At 41.5% G+C, this 15,874-nt stretch overlaps 1 protein-coding gene across 3 annotated transcripts in view; it reads right to left on the bottom strand.

The window, feature by feature from the left end:
* PBX1 (PBX homeobox 1) overlaps window positions 1–13,026 on the bottom strand; it is a 281,408-nt gene extending 268,382 nt beyond the window's left edge. The window contains exons 1-3 of one of the 3 annotated variants that reach the window (XM_026517255.4): window positions 12,597–13,024; window positions 12,111–12,401; window positions 8,756–8,829 (exon numbers count right to left, since the gene is read on the bottom strand). In XM_026517255.4, the coding sequence (XP_026373040.1) occupies window positions 8,756–8,829; window positions 12,111–12,301 (265 nt within the window). In that variant the 5' untranslated portion in view covers window positions 12,302–12,401; window positions 12,597–13,024. Of the gene's footprint in view, window positions 1–8,755; window positions 8,830–12,110 lie in introns of all 3 variants that reach the window. The other 2 variants (XM_044390687.3, XM_057315552.1) reach the window with 2 other exon arrangements.
* Between the last annotated feature and the right edge of the window lie 2,848 nt (window positions 13,027–15,874).

Below are 15,874 nucleotides of genomic sequence, written 5' to 3' on the forward strand. Positions count from 1 at the left end.
TATGTTGATCACATGTTGAAATATTTTAGATATTTGGATTTAAAAAGATTTCTTAAAATTAATTACACCTGTTTCTTTTTACTTTCTTTAAATGAGCCACTGGAAAATGTAAAGCATTAAATTTAAAATTACATATGTGTTTACTGAACAGCACTGTCCTGCGGGATGCTCTCCCTAGAACTCTAGGACTGAAGGAGGGAGAGGCAGGTATGTTGGGATGACTTGTGCTGAGCTTTGCCCAAGAGTCTTTTTCCCTCTCATACAGACAACCACTTAAAGCATTTAAATGCAGCAGGGTCAGGAAGCATTTTGGCGAGCCTCTAAAACCCCTGGGCAGAGCTGGGAGAAAACCCAACCTAAAGAGACAGAGCCAAACTAGTGAGAAGGGTGGTCAACACTCTGCCATGTGGTTTTGGAAAAAAAAAAAACAAAAACAAAAAACGGTAGTTAGCATGTACTGAACATAGTCGCTCAGCTATATGCCTTATATTATTGTGTTGCTTAGTGCCCCCAAACGACCCTACATAGTATTATTATCTTTACCGTGGAGGTGAGGAAAGTGAAACTCTGTTAAATCAAGTAACTTATTAATATTACACACCAAGCTAGGAACAGAATCCAGGTTGCTTTTGCCTCAAAGTCCATGCTTTCTCTATCATACTAAATTGCTCTTCAGAAAACTGTCAAATCTTTTTTGCTAATTCCTTCCTTTCCAGGAACGGGACACCTGAAATTTCAGCAGTAGAAATTCATCCTTTTGATTTAAATTTATCAAAAAAAAAAAAAAAATTAGGGTAGGTATTGATCAAACAAGATAAAAAAATGCAGTAGAACCCTAAACATGGAGGAGAAGAGAGCTCCCCGACTAGAGAAAAAGGTTGAAAAACATGGAAGTCTGGGAGTGCTGGTGACAAACCCTGGTGTCATCTACAATATAACCTGAGAGTATGCCTCCTACAGACTCAAAGGAAACAGTGCGGAGGCTCTCAAAGCACCGAGCACAGAGTACCATGTGATCCATCACGGGACTCCTAGGTGTATATCCAGAGAGATACAAAGAAACCTCCATACAAAACTCATATGCACACGTTCATAGCAGCAAAAACATACAAAACAAGCGAAATAATCCATCAGCTGATGAATGGGTAAACAAAATGTGGTATATCCATACAGTGGAGTATTATTTGGCCATAAAAAGGAATGACGTATTGGGACGCCTGGGTAGCTCCAGCAGCTGCCTTCAGCTCAGGTCATGATCCCAGGGTCCGGGGACTGAGCCCCGTGCAGCAGGGAGTCTGCGTTTCCTTCTCCCTCTCCCCCCCCTCCCCCCACATATTCTCTCTCACTTACAAATAAATAATTAAAAAAAAAAAAAGGAACAAGTGTTGATGCTATGCTATAGCGTAAGTGAACCTGAAAATATGATGCTGAGGGAAAGAAGCTAGTAACAAACCACATGTTATATGATTCCATTTATGTGAAATGTCCAGAATAGACAAATCCATAGAGATTAGCAATTACTAGGGGCTAGGCAAAGGGAGAAGTATGAACTGACTGGTAATAGGTACTGGGTTTTTTGGGAGGTGACAAAAAAAATATCTAAATTTAGATTCTGATGGTTGCACAATTTTGTGACTCTACTAAACCACTGAACTGTACAGTTTACATGGGTGAATTTCAGGGCATATGATATATTTCAAGAAAACTATCAGGGGCGCCTGGCTGGCTCAGTCGGTAGAGCATGCAACTCTTTATCTTGGGGTTGTGAGTTCAAGCACCACGTGGGGCACAGAGTTTACTTAAAAAAAAAAAGATGGGGCACCTGGGTGTCTCAGCCAGTTGAGCATCTGCCTTCGGCTCAGGTCATGATCCCAGGGTCCTGGGTTGGAGCCCCACATCACATGAGGCTCCCTGCTCAGTGGGGAGCCTGCTTCTCCCTCTCCCTCTGCCCCTCCCTCCACTTGTGCTCTCTCCCTCTCTCTCAAATAAATAAATAAAATCTTACCAAAAAAAAGAAAACTATTAAAAAAATAAAAAAGAATAAACGTCCTATGTATCAAGGCTGTCATTATGACAAAGATAAAATTTTTCCTAAATAAGAAACATAGTAGGAAGTCAGGAAGAGGTGGAGTTGCCCTAAACTCACTTTGTGTTACTCTTCCTACTTGGAAACTTTGTAAATTGAACGGATGGGTCTCTGTGTTTTCAGAGAGAAAATATTTTTAACTATAATTATGTAATATCAGTTGCTGATGCTAAGAGAACGCTATCCCTAACATAGGCAACTTAAGCTTTTCAGGTAGTTGTTGTCCAGTTCATGGATAATTAAACCCTTTGTCTTTGTTCTTACCCATTTCTTTTTGTCCCCTTTTCTTCCAACCTAGCCCCAGCCTTTTTGGCCAGATACAGCTAATTCTCACTTTAAGAGAACAGCAAGAGAAACAAAAGAAAGCAAATCTTAAATTCAGCAATTTTTGTCTCTTTTCAGCATAGAATCACAGAGTCTTGGAATTGGCTTGGTCTTTAGGGACCATCTGGTGCAAGCCTCTCGTTTTCATGTAAGAAAACAGGGCCAGAAATAATAAAAGCTAACAGTTATTGACTGCTTATGCCAGGCACTGTAATTTACATGTATTACCTCATTTAATCCTCCCGACACCCCTCTAGGATAGGTATCATTGTTATCGTCTTTTTACAGAAGAGGAAAATTTTGAATTTTCCCTAACTTAAATAAGGTCACAGAGCTCAAAAGTAGGAGATGTGGGATACAAACCCAGGCAGTGTGGCTTCAGAAACCAAGTCCTTAACCAGTACTATTAGAGTTTCTCCTAAAATCATTTAAGCAATCTGCCTACCATCTTACAACCCCTTAGTGGCAGGTGCGAGGCACCCTCCCCAGTACCTGCTTAATGACAGCAGTGTCAGTGCAAGATACAGTGGAATCTATGACCTAAACCCAAAAGGATAATTTTTTTTTTTTTTTTTTTTTTTTTTTTTACCCATTGCAATCTTGATTTCCACCAATAATTGAGGGATTGAAACACAGCTGTCACTCATAAGAAGACCTTCCGGGAAGTCACTACTGACCTTATTCTGCCATACAGGCCGATAGGTTTTATAATCTTATGACAGTCTATACCTGCACCTTTTTTTTTTTTTCTGAAAATCACTCTGCCAAGTTCTGAGAAGTGACATGTCTAAGATGGAGATAGAGCAAACAATTCAACCAGAGAATTCTCCCCATGAGAGACAACTGATCACCCACGACGTGATTATAGACTAGTGGATATGTTTTTCCCTTGCCCTGAAAGAGTTAACACAATGACATCCTATGAAATGGAACAGGATACGAGTCCTGACATAATTTATTATAGAAAATACAGCATTTTTTATTTGGATAGCCCAGGGAGCTCAAAGCACTTTGCAAACAACTCATTAATCCTCTGCGTATTTTATTTATCAATTACTGCATTCCTTCAACCTGAGCACGCCGTCCAGGTAAGGCGCAGGGGTGGGGCCGGCACTGTCCTCTTCCTCTTACCAGCCATGAGAGGCAGCACAGACAGACTGGGTGCTCTCAGGGTCATATGAAAATGAAAAAGAGCTGTCTTTGGGGGCTGGACCTCGGACACTGCCTCTGTCATGTGGCTTTTGGGGTGAATTTTTTGTATACAAAAAGGGAAAGGAATGAAGTATATTTAGATTCACCTCACCATGTTTAAAACATAACAGCAGCCATCTAAAAGAGGTTTAAAACCAAAATTAAGGCTAAGTTTTCCTAAGGCATGAATGTAAATTATGTCTCCAAAGAAGCTGGGGTTATGCTTTAAATTAAAATGAAAATGCGTTCCTATTTAAGTATGTGCAGTTTGTAAGTTTGGGTTGGTTTGCTTGTTTAGGGGTATTTCTGTCATTTTGCCCACAATACAACCCAAAGTTCGTGGATGTCAGTAGAACGCGGGGGCAAAAGCACAGGAGTAGGGCGGCATCCACAAAGAGCTAACATGCACAGGCAGGCAAGGCCCAACTGGGAACCCACAGCCTCACTGCCCCCAGCTCCCAACACCCACTGTCCCTGGGTCCCAAGTCTCTCTGTGCGTCCCTCTCATAAACCCTCTCCCAGTTCCTTCAGTTGAACTTAAATCTCTCTCCTCCCCAATCCTCCCCGGCGCCCTGATCATTAGAAGAAGGGACACCAAACTTCCAAAACTCTCGTTCTGATAGGTTACGACCCCAGTGTGCTTTGCACCCTCATTCCCACCTCTCAAATGCCAGCCTCTGTCTAATCCACTCCTAAGAATGGATCCACAAAAGTGACTGGAGAGAAGGGCTACTTCTCATCAGTCCTAGTGTGGCGTGTCCATAGCTCACACCCAGATTATGATAAACCGTATACTGTTTATATGACTTCTGCCCAGCTCACTGCGGTGACTTCTGCCCAGCTCACTGCGGTGCCTGAATGGTGTTCAAGTAAAGGTGGGTTGTAACTTCCCTTCCTTCACTCCCCCTTTCTCTCTCTCTCTCCCCTTACACACACACACACACAAAACGAAAGAGAGAGAGAGAAAAGACCTAACACTTGAACTCGCTGGTCAGCAAGAAAAGTTTTTGCCTTTGGCTGCCATGGATGAACTTCTGTGAAGTCACTCTCGCCACCTCGACCCCAAAAGGAATCTGAGCAGAGGCAGCCCTAAATTGTCTAAAGTTATTTCACTCCTGCTCAGCTCAAGGCCTCACACCATCAGAATTATTCCCCTGCTGTATACAGCAGTGCCCCTCTCCTACGTATACAAACATATGCGCGCGCGCGCGCACACACACACACACACACACACACACACAAATTATTCTCTAATGTTGTAAAGAAGAGAGGAGTACCAGTCCCATAATATAATTGCCGTATTACAAAGAAGTGGCAGGCAAGAATAATAAGATAAGGTGTCAAAAGTGAAATACAGTAGTAGACTTAAAAAAAAAAAAAACCCACAGTTCTACGATGGGGGTGTTAATTGAACACAGAGAAAAAAGAAAAGAGAGAGAACAAGAGTGTTAAGGAAGCAAAAAAAAAAAATAATTTTTTTAACCTCCTTCAGTGATTTGATTTAACTTCAGTGCAGATAATTCACAGAGGAAACTCGGCTGAAAATGCCATAGATAGCTATTATGTTCTAAAATTAAAAACTATTCACAACAATTACAGCTATTCATTGCTATCTATAAATATTCTCCTTTAGTAAATGGCACCCAATATTTCTTGTGTGTTTTCCTCATTTTTAAACCTGCATGATTTTTGACACAAAAATAGAAAGAAAAAAAAAAAACACTGGAAAATATAAGCAAGATCTTTTTGAAGAATGCAGTGTGTCTGCCTTTTCTTTCTCCTTCTCTCCCATCCCATCAACCCCACTACCACCACATCCACACATATGTAAAACTCAGCCTATTGCTAATTTGTCAGAAGACAAGGAATGGTTCCTAAAAAAAAAAAAAAAAAAACCCAAAAAAACAAGAGACGGTAAGATATTGAGGGGTCCAAAACTCTATATTAAATCCCTCCATTCCCAGAAGGAGAGAGCGGAGAAAAGCCCCTTCTGAAATACACATCGCTGTAGGTCTGGACAAGGTGTTCGTTGCTGCTGTTTGAGATTTGCCGCACGAGCATTTTGCAGGCATTCTCTTTTCTTAGCATTTATTTTTAAAAAGCAAAAGGGTATCAAAATAAAAACTCACCCACACTCTGAAGCAAGAAGACACATGGTGGGTTTTTTTTTTTTTTTTTAATATCCTCACAGTAATTTCTGACTTAAATACCCATCAATCAACTGTAATTTAGACGCTGCTGCCTGCTTTGGGTGTTGAGCGCATGTGTTTCTTTCAAGTTCCAAAAGGTTGGTAAGACAGTCTTTGCTAGCGTTCCTACTTGTTTCTGAGTTTTCCAACTGAAACCATGAACAAAAACAAAAAAAGGAAAAGCGGCAAATGAAGGCCGTTGCTGTGCTCCTCCGGGAGGCCCGTCTTCCCGACAGAAAGACCTAGGTGAGCCAATGTATCAACTTCGTGTGAGAATACAAACCAGCCAACAAGCCCACCCTACAACAAGCAACCTCTACAGTGCTGGAGATGGGAACGGCAAAATGCTCGTTCCAGGCAAGGGGGCTTGGAAGTAACAATAGGAAAAGTCCCATTACAATGAAGGAACGCCTAGAAACTGACCATCAACAGATCTGGTTACCAGCTCTGCAGCCAGAGGGGAAAAAAAAGGCTCCTGCAACTTTACACTTTATGTGCCTCCGACACATTGACTGCCAGGAAGATATGCTGGCACAGGGACGGGGAGTTGGGCAAATCCTGAGGAACGGAGTAATCATGCTTTAGAATCAAAGGCTTCTCCTCCACCAGTCGTCCGTCCCCTACCTTTAACACAGAACACTCAACATTCCAGGAGACAGTCCTTCCTTCCCCTCACTCCTTCCACCGTACAAGTAGAAGAAAAACAAGGAGGAAGGCCCTTTTTTTCTTTTCTTTTTTTTAAACTCTCACCCACGGGTGCCCTCTCAATCCAAAACCCTATGTGTATGTGTGTGTGTGTGTGTGTGTGTGTGTGTGTGTGTGTAGATTTCCCCTTTAACACAGGGGCAGGGATCCCTGCCGTTTTCAATTTCCAGGACTGGATCAACTATGTTTTAAATCCAGGGGTCTAAAGACAACACACAGAACCTTAACTTCAATTTTTTTAAATCTCCAGACATTAATTCATTAAGTGACAGAAAATTTTTAAAAAGCAAAATACACAAGCCAATGATAAATTACACCTTTCAAGTGTGATTTTGACCAATACCACTGCTTCCTATCACCGCAGTTTAGCCAATATGAAGAAGGAACAAACTCTTTAACACCGGAACCGGATCTCTATTCACACCCACCCACTTTGATCTACTGCCTTAGTAGATTTTAATTAGAAGAGCAGAATTAAACACTTTGGCCACAGTATACATTCAAGTGCCCTGATAGCCTTCCTTTCAATAAAAATTTGGTAAAGTGTCTTCAAAAATAGAGTTGCCTTAGCCTGGATTATCAAATATGCCTTACGTCTTGATTTCTACATTTCATGAATCAAGACAGGCAGGAAAGCATACTCGATTAGAGACAAATTTCAACAGATCAAATATTCAAAGTAAATAAGCATCGGAGATCAAAAGAGAAAATGCGAAGGAAGGGAAAAAAAGGGGAGAAGAAACAAATAGACATGCACTTAGGCTTCCTGCTCTGGCTAATAGAAAAAAAAAAAAACTAACTAAAAAGTGTGACAAACTGGAAAAGCTCTTTGATATCTGTATGCACCATTCATAAATCTCTTAAAAGGTGTTTCACAGCTAAAATAATGTAATTAACAGCTTTGCAGTGAGGTTAGGCTCTGGCAAGGCAACCTGGAAGTCTTGAAGGTCTGAACATCACTGCTCAGGTGCTTTGTCTAGAATGTTATGCACAACACAAATAACATTCAACAAAGGAGCTGCTGACTAATTTCACATAGGTTTCAAGACCCAAGTAATTGCACGTTCCATCAGTGGTCACATCTTGAAACTATTTGTTTGTTAAAAGAAACACAGAGAGCTTTCAAAAAGAAAGCCACCCTGTGTGCCCTCCCCCCCCCCCTTATTTTTATGTGTAACTATCAATGTATATCAACCGGGCATGCAATCATATATATTGTCACTTTCATTCATGTCATGCCCTTGCTTATATGGTTTAGATATGAATTATTGACTGTTACACTCCTTGTTGTAAAAAATAAATAAATAAATAGGATGGCAGGTACTTCGCACTGCTCTGAAGCGAGCGAGCGAGTCAGAGGCCAGCAGAAGCTCCCGCTTTATATAACCACCCCTCGTTCCTCATCTTTATGCCCTAGTTTCAGATTGCCTTCTCAACTCTTTCTTTTTTACAAGGCAGAGATGCACCCACTTTGGAAAATTAAGGCTTAACACAAACAAACAAGAGGATGTGGCTAAATGTCCTTCCCAGAGCATCTGTTGTTTAAGAACACCTCTGATTGATGATAGCTATTTTTTAATTGTTGCTTTAAAATTTAAATGCCCTCCTGGGATGTGTTATAAGTGTGTGAGTCCATGATACGAGGTCTAGAAAGTAGAAAAACAACAGAACGAGGGATCTCTTGGCATTATGTTCTCCTCAACCCAACGCTTCCCCTGGCTATAAAATCACAGGGCACTCAGACACCGGTAACCTGACGTTGTATGGCGCTTGCCACAAAGGTATTTGACAACACTGCTGAAAACCTTTCGCCTGCTGCTTGGTACAATCACAAGAAAAAAAAGGAAAGGAAACTTTAAACAGTGTAGCCCCCATGCCCAACTCCAAAAACACAAGGGTTTTAAATATGAGCCAAAAATATTTTCCTCTAGGAAACAGACTTTTACTTTCATATTTTTCCCCCAGAGGCACACATCATTCTGTACATTTCCCTTCAGAACCTCTATTTGAGCCCCAATTTCAAAGAGGCCGGTAACCGAGTCAAGGAAAATAAACCAGTAATGCTTGATAATAACTGTCAAAGAAACTTGGTGCTTTTTCCAGGAAGCAGAGCTACCAGGACTTCCTATTGGAATCTGCGACCAATCTTGACAGTACTTTCAGGCTGAAATTTTAGTATTTAAATAATGGGTTTGTCATTGCTGGTTGAGTGAGTCAATTGGCCAAAGAAAATGCTTAAATGTTGGAATCTCAGTCCTACCTGTTTTTTCTTTGATTTCACACAACACATTAAACAAGGCAGGCTTCATTCTGTGGCAGTTTAAAGCATGTTTTCTGCAAGAAAGAAACAACAACATAATAGCTTAGGTGGACTTTCAAGATCAAACTGCTGATAATGCACAGGGGGGAAAATGTGAACATTTAGCCAAAATTCTATCCCAAGCATAACTCTGTGGCATGCTTCAATTGTTTTATGACTTAATATACAGAGTCCCGCCATAGAAAAAGAAATAATGTTAATTAGCAGGGAGAGAGTAGGGATCTAACTACAGAACAGAAATAACCTAAATTATGCCCATTTAGGCAGAGTTGGGTTTTTTTTGTGTGTGTTTTTTTTAAGTAGTTCAATCAAAGTGGAATTCTTAAACCAATAATCCTATCGAGGGCAATGAACACGGCAAAGCCAAAAGCCTGGGATAACAGTTTTCTATAATCTATGTATCTACCACAGCCTAGGAGCTGTCTGCCTCTCGGTCTGTGTGTGTGTTTTCAAATTTAATTCATCCATGTGTTCGAATTCATTCCGCAGATGCCCCTGTATTCTCATAAACACAAGATGCTTGAAAGGTCTTCTGAGTAGAACTGTCAATTTATAAAATTTCAGTCCCCAAGTTAAAGAGTATGGAAATGCATTGCCAGGGGGCAAACATACCCATATGGGGAATAAATTCATTTCTCTGTGTTCACATTATGCCTCTTGTGCACACACCGATTATTTGCAGGTGTTGAAATTCAATTATTTACAATTAGGACCTTGCACCCATTGGGGAAAAAATAAATACAATTCTGCCTTTTAGATTAGTGATTTACCTGGTTCTTGTGTGTGTGTGTGTGTGTGTGTGTGTGTGTGTGTGTGTGTGTATTCAGAATGCACTTGAGGAACAAAACAATACCTTTCCCTTGATTTTACTATGAAAGCACTTAGCAGAAGGATATTGTTTTGGAAACAAAATCCTGATCCTATCAGCTATCAGTTAAGGGAATTCTGTTTACAACCTGAAATTAATGGGTAAAGACAAATGGAAACCCCTGGCACTCCAGACACATGCAATTCTTTTTTAATTCTTGTGAAAGTTAAAAAAAAAAAAAATAGACATGGCCTCATGAAGAACAGTAACCATAAGTATGCTTTATACACTGTGCAGCGGAGAAATAAGCCCCAAAATGCAAGAGTATCAAAATAAACACATGCACTGTGTCTAAAACAGGAATGGTTTACTTTGTAAATAATAAATGTACACGAGAAAGGTACAGCTAAAGGAGGGAAAAGCAGACCCAGTATTTGCTAAGTAGAGTTACATTGTTTAACCAAAAAGAAAGCTTAGTGGTGAGTGAGTTCTCATGTGGAGTGAGAAAAAAAGGTGGAAAATACTTCCCGGTATCAAAGACCCCTTTTGGGGCCTTTGAAAATAGTTTTCATTAATTGTATTCTTCCACAGAGGCCCAAATGGAAAAACAAACAAAAGCAACAACAAAAAGCCCCACACGGCTTCACAGAAATACTGCATTTCCACAGCACATCAGTGGGGTTACAGAGAGAGAACAGATTTCCCTCTCCCAAAATTGTGTCTGATCTCTCTCAGCATCTAGGCCACTGGAAGGGGGGACCCGCCAAGCCACGGCTGTCCTCAGTTGTACAAAGAGGAATACGACTCAACACGAGTAAAGTGGTAAGTCTCCAGCCTTCCCGGCCCCTTCCACTTCACAAACTTGTTATTAAACCAGTTTACTGGTATGTCCGAGTTGATTTTTCTGGAACAATGTAATGTGGAAATCTGTTCCAATTCAAGAAGAGATTGCCAGTGGGAATCTTCCACTTTACGATAATTATTAGCTTCTCTTCAGATAATACAATTCAGAAAGAGCACCGATTCATTTCTGAAAACTTTCCCCCATTTAAGAAATTCAAGAATCGCTCCAGTCTTCGAGCCTTTTTAAGTTTTCGAACCCAGGTAAACCTCGGCACCTTCTGAGTTTACATGTTGCATGTGCTTGCTGCTAAAATAAGGGTGTAATTCACAACATCCACGCTTTGAACTGCTTCTCATTTTCTCAACTCAAATTCCTTATTTCCGTAGGACAAAAATATATATAATGATGTCTTTTCCATATAACTAAGTCATTTGAGGTATAGGAATTGTGTACATATTTAAAAAAAAAAAACTACTTCTAAGATTTAACAAAGCGGGGTAATTAACTGTAAAGACATATGTGGTCATTAGATTTTTTAAATTCTTCCTTTCAAGATCGGCCTTGGGCAAGCTGTTAATGGGCTGCCACTAACTCTACATTTTATTCTGAAAGAGAATTTACAGTAAAATCCTAGGTGGAGAACTGTATACCGGGCAGTGGATTAAGTTGAGAAGCCACATAGTTTCTTTATTATGTTTCCTTAATAAAGATCTTCCTGTCCTATGATACTGAAATACATGAAATTCACACATGCCTTCATTTCTATTTATTTGCATTCTAAATGGTCCTGAAATAAGCATGGGAAAAACACCATGCTTGATTTTTGTCCCCCCCCCCACCCCTTTTTAAAGGACCATACATTCTGTGCTACGGAAGGTTGCTAAACTGACTCAAATTAAGAGACAATAAAGTTAAACTGCCTATCTGAGTCGCCCAAAACTAACAAATATGCCTAAAAGCAAAATTAGATTTTCCTTCTTTCCATTAGCTTAAAAAAAAAAAACAGAATCAAATGAGTACAAAATATCTTTTGGATAGCTGACAAGTACTGACAAAGAATTAATCCGCTTTTTTTTTAAGGGGGCAGAAAGGAGAAAAGATAAAAATTAATTTTGAAGGGGTACGTCAAGAAAGAAAAGCAAAAGTCTCTGAATTAGGTGAGGAGTCACTAAATTTGCAAATAAAGTGTTATTGGGACATTTTATTTTGTAATGTTACGGAGTCCCTCAACAAGGAGGCATGGAATGCTGTTCAAAACTTGACAATTCTGCTCTCTCTCTGATACTTTTTTAAAGCAGTAAAAAGTGCCGAGGGCCGCTTTTGGATCGGCTGGCAGGATTTTCGGCGTGCCTGAGTGTTGTGTGGACATATATGAATATCTCTATATTCTCACACACACCACACACACACACACACACACACACACACACACACACAGCCACATCTCGGCATGGGCGATTACACTTTCGATAACAACGCTCCTTCCAATTTTACTCCTCCGCCATGTAGTTGCTCGTCAAAATGGGAAAAGAAATAACATTTAAAAAGAAAGCGCTGTGCTGATTCGGTTCCCATTGTTTCCCCCTGCGAGAGGGAGAAAAACAAAAAACCCCAAGAAAGGAAAAGAAAAGCCTCCATCTCACCTGGCCTGCGCCTCATCCAAACTCTGGTCTGTGATGGTCATAATTTGCTGTAAAATGTCTCCAATGTCCTGCTTCCTCCCGCCCTCCCCCTCGGTCCCTCCGGCCCCATCCTGCAAGTGCTGGGACAGGCCGGGGTGTCCGGCCATCCCGACCCCAGCATGGGAATGCATCAGCCTGGGCTGCTCGTCCATCTCCAAAGGCAACGGCAGCCCCCGGCTCTTCCTCTTCTGCTCCTCGGCTCGGCTCCTGGGCAGCACCAAGGCTTTTTATCCTTCAAGCTGGCTTCAGATCCTTTTCAGGATAAACAGGGAAGGGGGAAAAAAGAAGACCAAAAGAAAAAAAAAATCCCTTTGCCTCTTTTAGAGGCTGGTGGGAGGATGGGGAGTGGGGAGGGGGAGGGGGGCGTGAAGGGGTTGCGGGGTGAGGGTGGGGATAAGGGCTGGTGGGGAAGGGTGTTGACTCCAAAAAGCAAGAAAAATAAACCACCTTCCCACTTGACGAAAAGAAATCAGAGCTGGCTTTTGGTTTTTCAGTCCGGTCTCCTTTGCAAGGCAGAAATGGGCTCCCGGCGCTTAAATCTGTGGCTTAATCCTTTTGCAAATATGCATTGATCGGGAGAAAGGAGAGGAAGGCAGGGGGATTGCAATGCAAACTTTCCCCCCCACCCCCCGCTGCCCCCCACCCCCACTCCGGGCCAGAGTGATCTCAAAGGGGGTGGGCTGTTGCAAAAGCCAGATCTCCCCCGGCCGCGGCGGCAGGCAGAGCACAGGCTCTCTCCTCCTCCGTGTCTCTGCAAACTCCGACAGCCCCGTCAGCCTCCTGCTTTTGTTTAGCTCAGGCTCAGGACTCCAGAAACACACACAGAAAAACCACAGCCTGCGAAGAGGAGGAGGAGGAGAAGGAGGAGGAGGCCGAGAAGGAGGAGAGGGGAGGGGGCGGGGAAGCCGGGAGGCGGGGGAGAGAAGGAGGGAGGAGGGCGCGCGGGCCCCGCCTCCCTGTCCTGATTGGCCGTCGGAGAGAAGACGGGCCCTCCTCCCCCTGCTCGCCTCCGTGCGCCTCCTCCTCGGCCTCCTTCGGCTCCTCCTCGCCCGGCGCCCTGTCAATCAGAGTTCAGAGGTGGGCCGGGAAGGAGGCCGGGCCAGTGCCAAGTCTCCAGTCCTTAAAGGTGCAATGGTACCGGAGCTCCAGCTCAGTGAATGCCCAGTCCTGTCGCCTGCCTCGCTTAGCTGCCGTCCTTGAGGAAAATGCGGCTCCACTTCAATGCAAACGTATAATATTCACAGAAGAGAACACAGGCGGTGTGAGTCTACCCCCCACCCCTGTTTTCTTTTGCTGTAACATTGCAATTGGAAAACTGGATCCTTGTAAATCCTTAGACCTCAGGGAAACTGTTGAGAGCAAAAGTTTGTCAGCACGAAGTAGTTATGAAGCACAATCGAGCTGCTAATGTAACTAACAATGATCTCTAATAAACGGCAAATGTAATAATGGATTTTTTAAAAAATCACAGCAGAGTTAAAAGTAATACCGAACTGTGGCATTTTTGTTGCATGAAAACTAAATTATGAACTATGAAACAAAATAATGTTGAAGGGGAAAAAAGATTAATAAATAAGTCCACCAAATGAATCTAATTCAACTTATCTCTCCCTTCCCCCTGGGGGAAATTAGTTATTTGGCTTAAATACTTAATAAAGAAATGCATTATCACAGTCTGGTTCTAGTTTTTAATATAGTCTAATAAGCATTATTAACTGGAATAAGAAACGAACTGACGTTTATTGAATGCCTACTATGCACCAAGTAATTTACGTGACTTATTTTATTTAATCCCCAAGACATCTCTGTGAGCCACGGATTATGATTTTCACTTTACAGAGAGGGACCTCAGAAAAGTTAAATAACTTGTCCAAGGTCCCACCGTTTTTAAGTGTCGAAGCTGGAATTCAAACCTGAGTGTGGCTCTCTACCAACACTTGGTGTTTCAGCTGTGCAACCTGCCTGGGTCCAATGGCAATGTGTGAATCACACAAAAATTAGCTATCTATGCATTGTCCGTGTTGTTTGTAAAGAGGCTTAAAGTGCTTTAAAAATACATACTCGAACAAGATGACTCAAATTGAAAATGGGTAGGAAAGAATGAAAAAAGATTTAAATAGAATTGGGGGGAAAAACTAGCAAGAAACTGCCAGGTGAGTCCGGTACTCTACCTCCAGGTAGATCACAAATTTGCCTCCCACCTTCTCATGGGGCAAGGTGAGAGGGGAGATCTGACTGGCCACGCAGTCACAATGGGCAAAACATAAAAGGGCAGATGAATTACTTAGGAAAAGGCCAGAATATGTTGAAACCTAAGCTGTTCTAATGTGTAGCCAACCCTCTTCCCAGATGGCAGTATAGCCAAAGGAAACGTGTTGAACCACTGCAAACCTCAGTGTATCCAATCTGCAAAATGGAAGGCAAGCTTGCCAGGTGCTTTGAGATCGTCAAATAAAATGTTACTCTTTTCATCACTCCAACCTCCTTCCCAATCATTATCAAAAACAAGTTTGGCAACATAAGGAGCATTTATGAAAGGATTTCAAAGCAGTTCTTAACGAGCAAGTTGGCACTTAATGGCATGAGGCCATGCAGTAAGGCGTATTAATGGTGATTATGATGCCATTACTTAATAACAATTGTTTTATTCATATACATACCCTGACTTGTAAACTGGTTTTTTAAATCAACACTAGAAAAAAGTTGAGCACAAAACGATATCCTCAAATTGTATGTCAGGGACACTGAGTATCCCTTACATTGATGAAGTGATCCCATGTTCGAGCATGAAAAGAAGTCAACCCAGATGCTGTATGAAATCAGTATGTGAACAAATGATTTGAACAGAAAATCTAATAAAAGTTCACCAGGCAACATATTGGAAAATGTATCATCGATATCAGAAAGTCGTTGTCATCTAGGAACATTATTTTTGGAGTGACGAAAATGTTCTAAAATTACATAGAGGTTATGGTAGCTCCATTTTGTGAATATATTAAAAACCAGAGGGTTTTTTTTTTTTTTTTGGTATAGAGAATTGTACACTTTATAAGTGTGAATTTTATGGTAATGTGAATTATATCTCAATAAAGCTGTTTTTTTAAATAAAAAAATAGGGAAATAGAAATATCCACAATAATAATATTAATGATAGCTAGTGTTTATTGAGTGCTTGGGGTGCCTGGCTGGCTCAGTCGGTAGAGGGTGCGATTCTTGATCTTGGGGTCATGAGTTTGAGCCCCACGTTGGGTGCAGAGATTACTTAAAAATAAAATCTTTAACAACAAATGTATTGAGTGCTTCAGCATGATTAGGTATTACAGTTGACCCTTGAACAACCTGGGTTTGAACTGAGCAGGTCCCTTTATATGTGGATTTTCTTAATAAATACAGTACAGTAGGGGCGCCTGGGTGGCACAGCGGTTGGGCGTCTGCCTTCGGCTCAGGGCGTGATCCCAGCATTATGGGATCGAGCCCCACATCAGGCTCCTCTGCTATGAGCCTGCTTCTTCCTCTCCCACTCCCCCTGCTTGTGTTCCCTCTCTCGCTAGCTGTCTCTATCTCTGTCGAATAAATAAATAAAATCTTAAATAAATAAATAAATACAGTACAGTAAAATAAACAAATAAATACAGTACTGTAAATGTATTTCTCTTACTTATGATCTTTTTTTAAGATTTACTTATTAATTTTAGAAAGAGAGAGAATGCGGTGGGGAGATAAGG

Source organism: Ursus arctos, unplaced genomic scaffold (assembly GCF_023065955.2).
Source record: "Ursus arctos isolate Adak ecotype North America unplaced genomic scaffold, UrsArc2.0 scaffold_2, whole genome shotgun sequence".
In the NCBI taxonomy this organism is placed as follows: Eukaryota; Metazoa; Chordata; class Mammalia; order Carnivora; family Ursidae; genus Ursus; species Ursus arctos.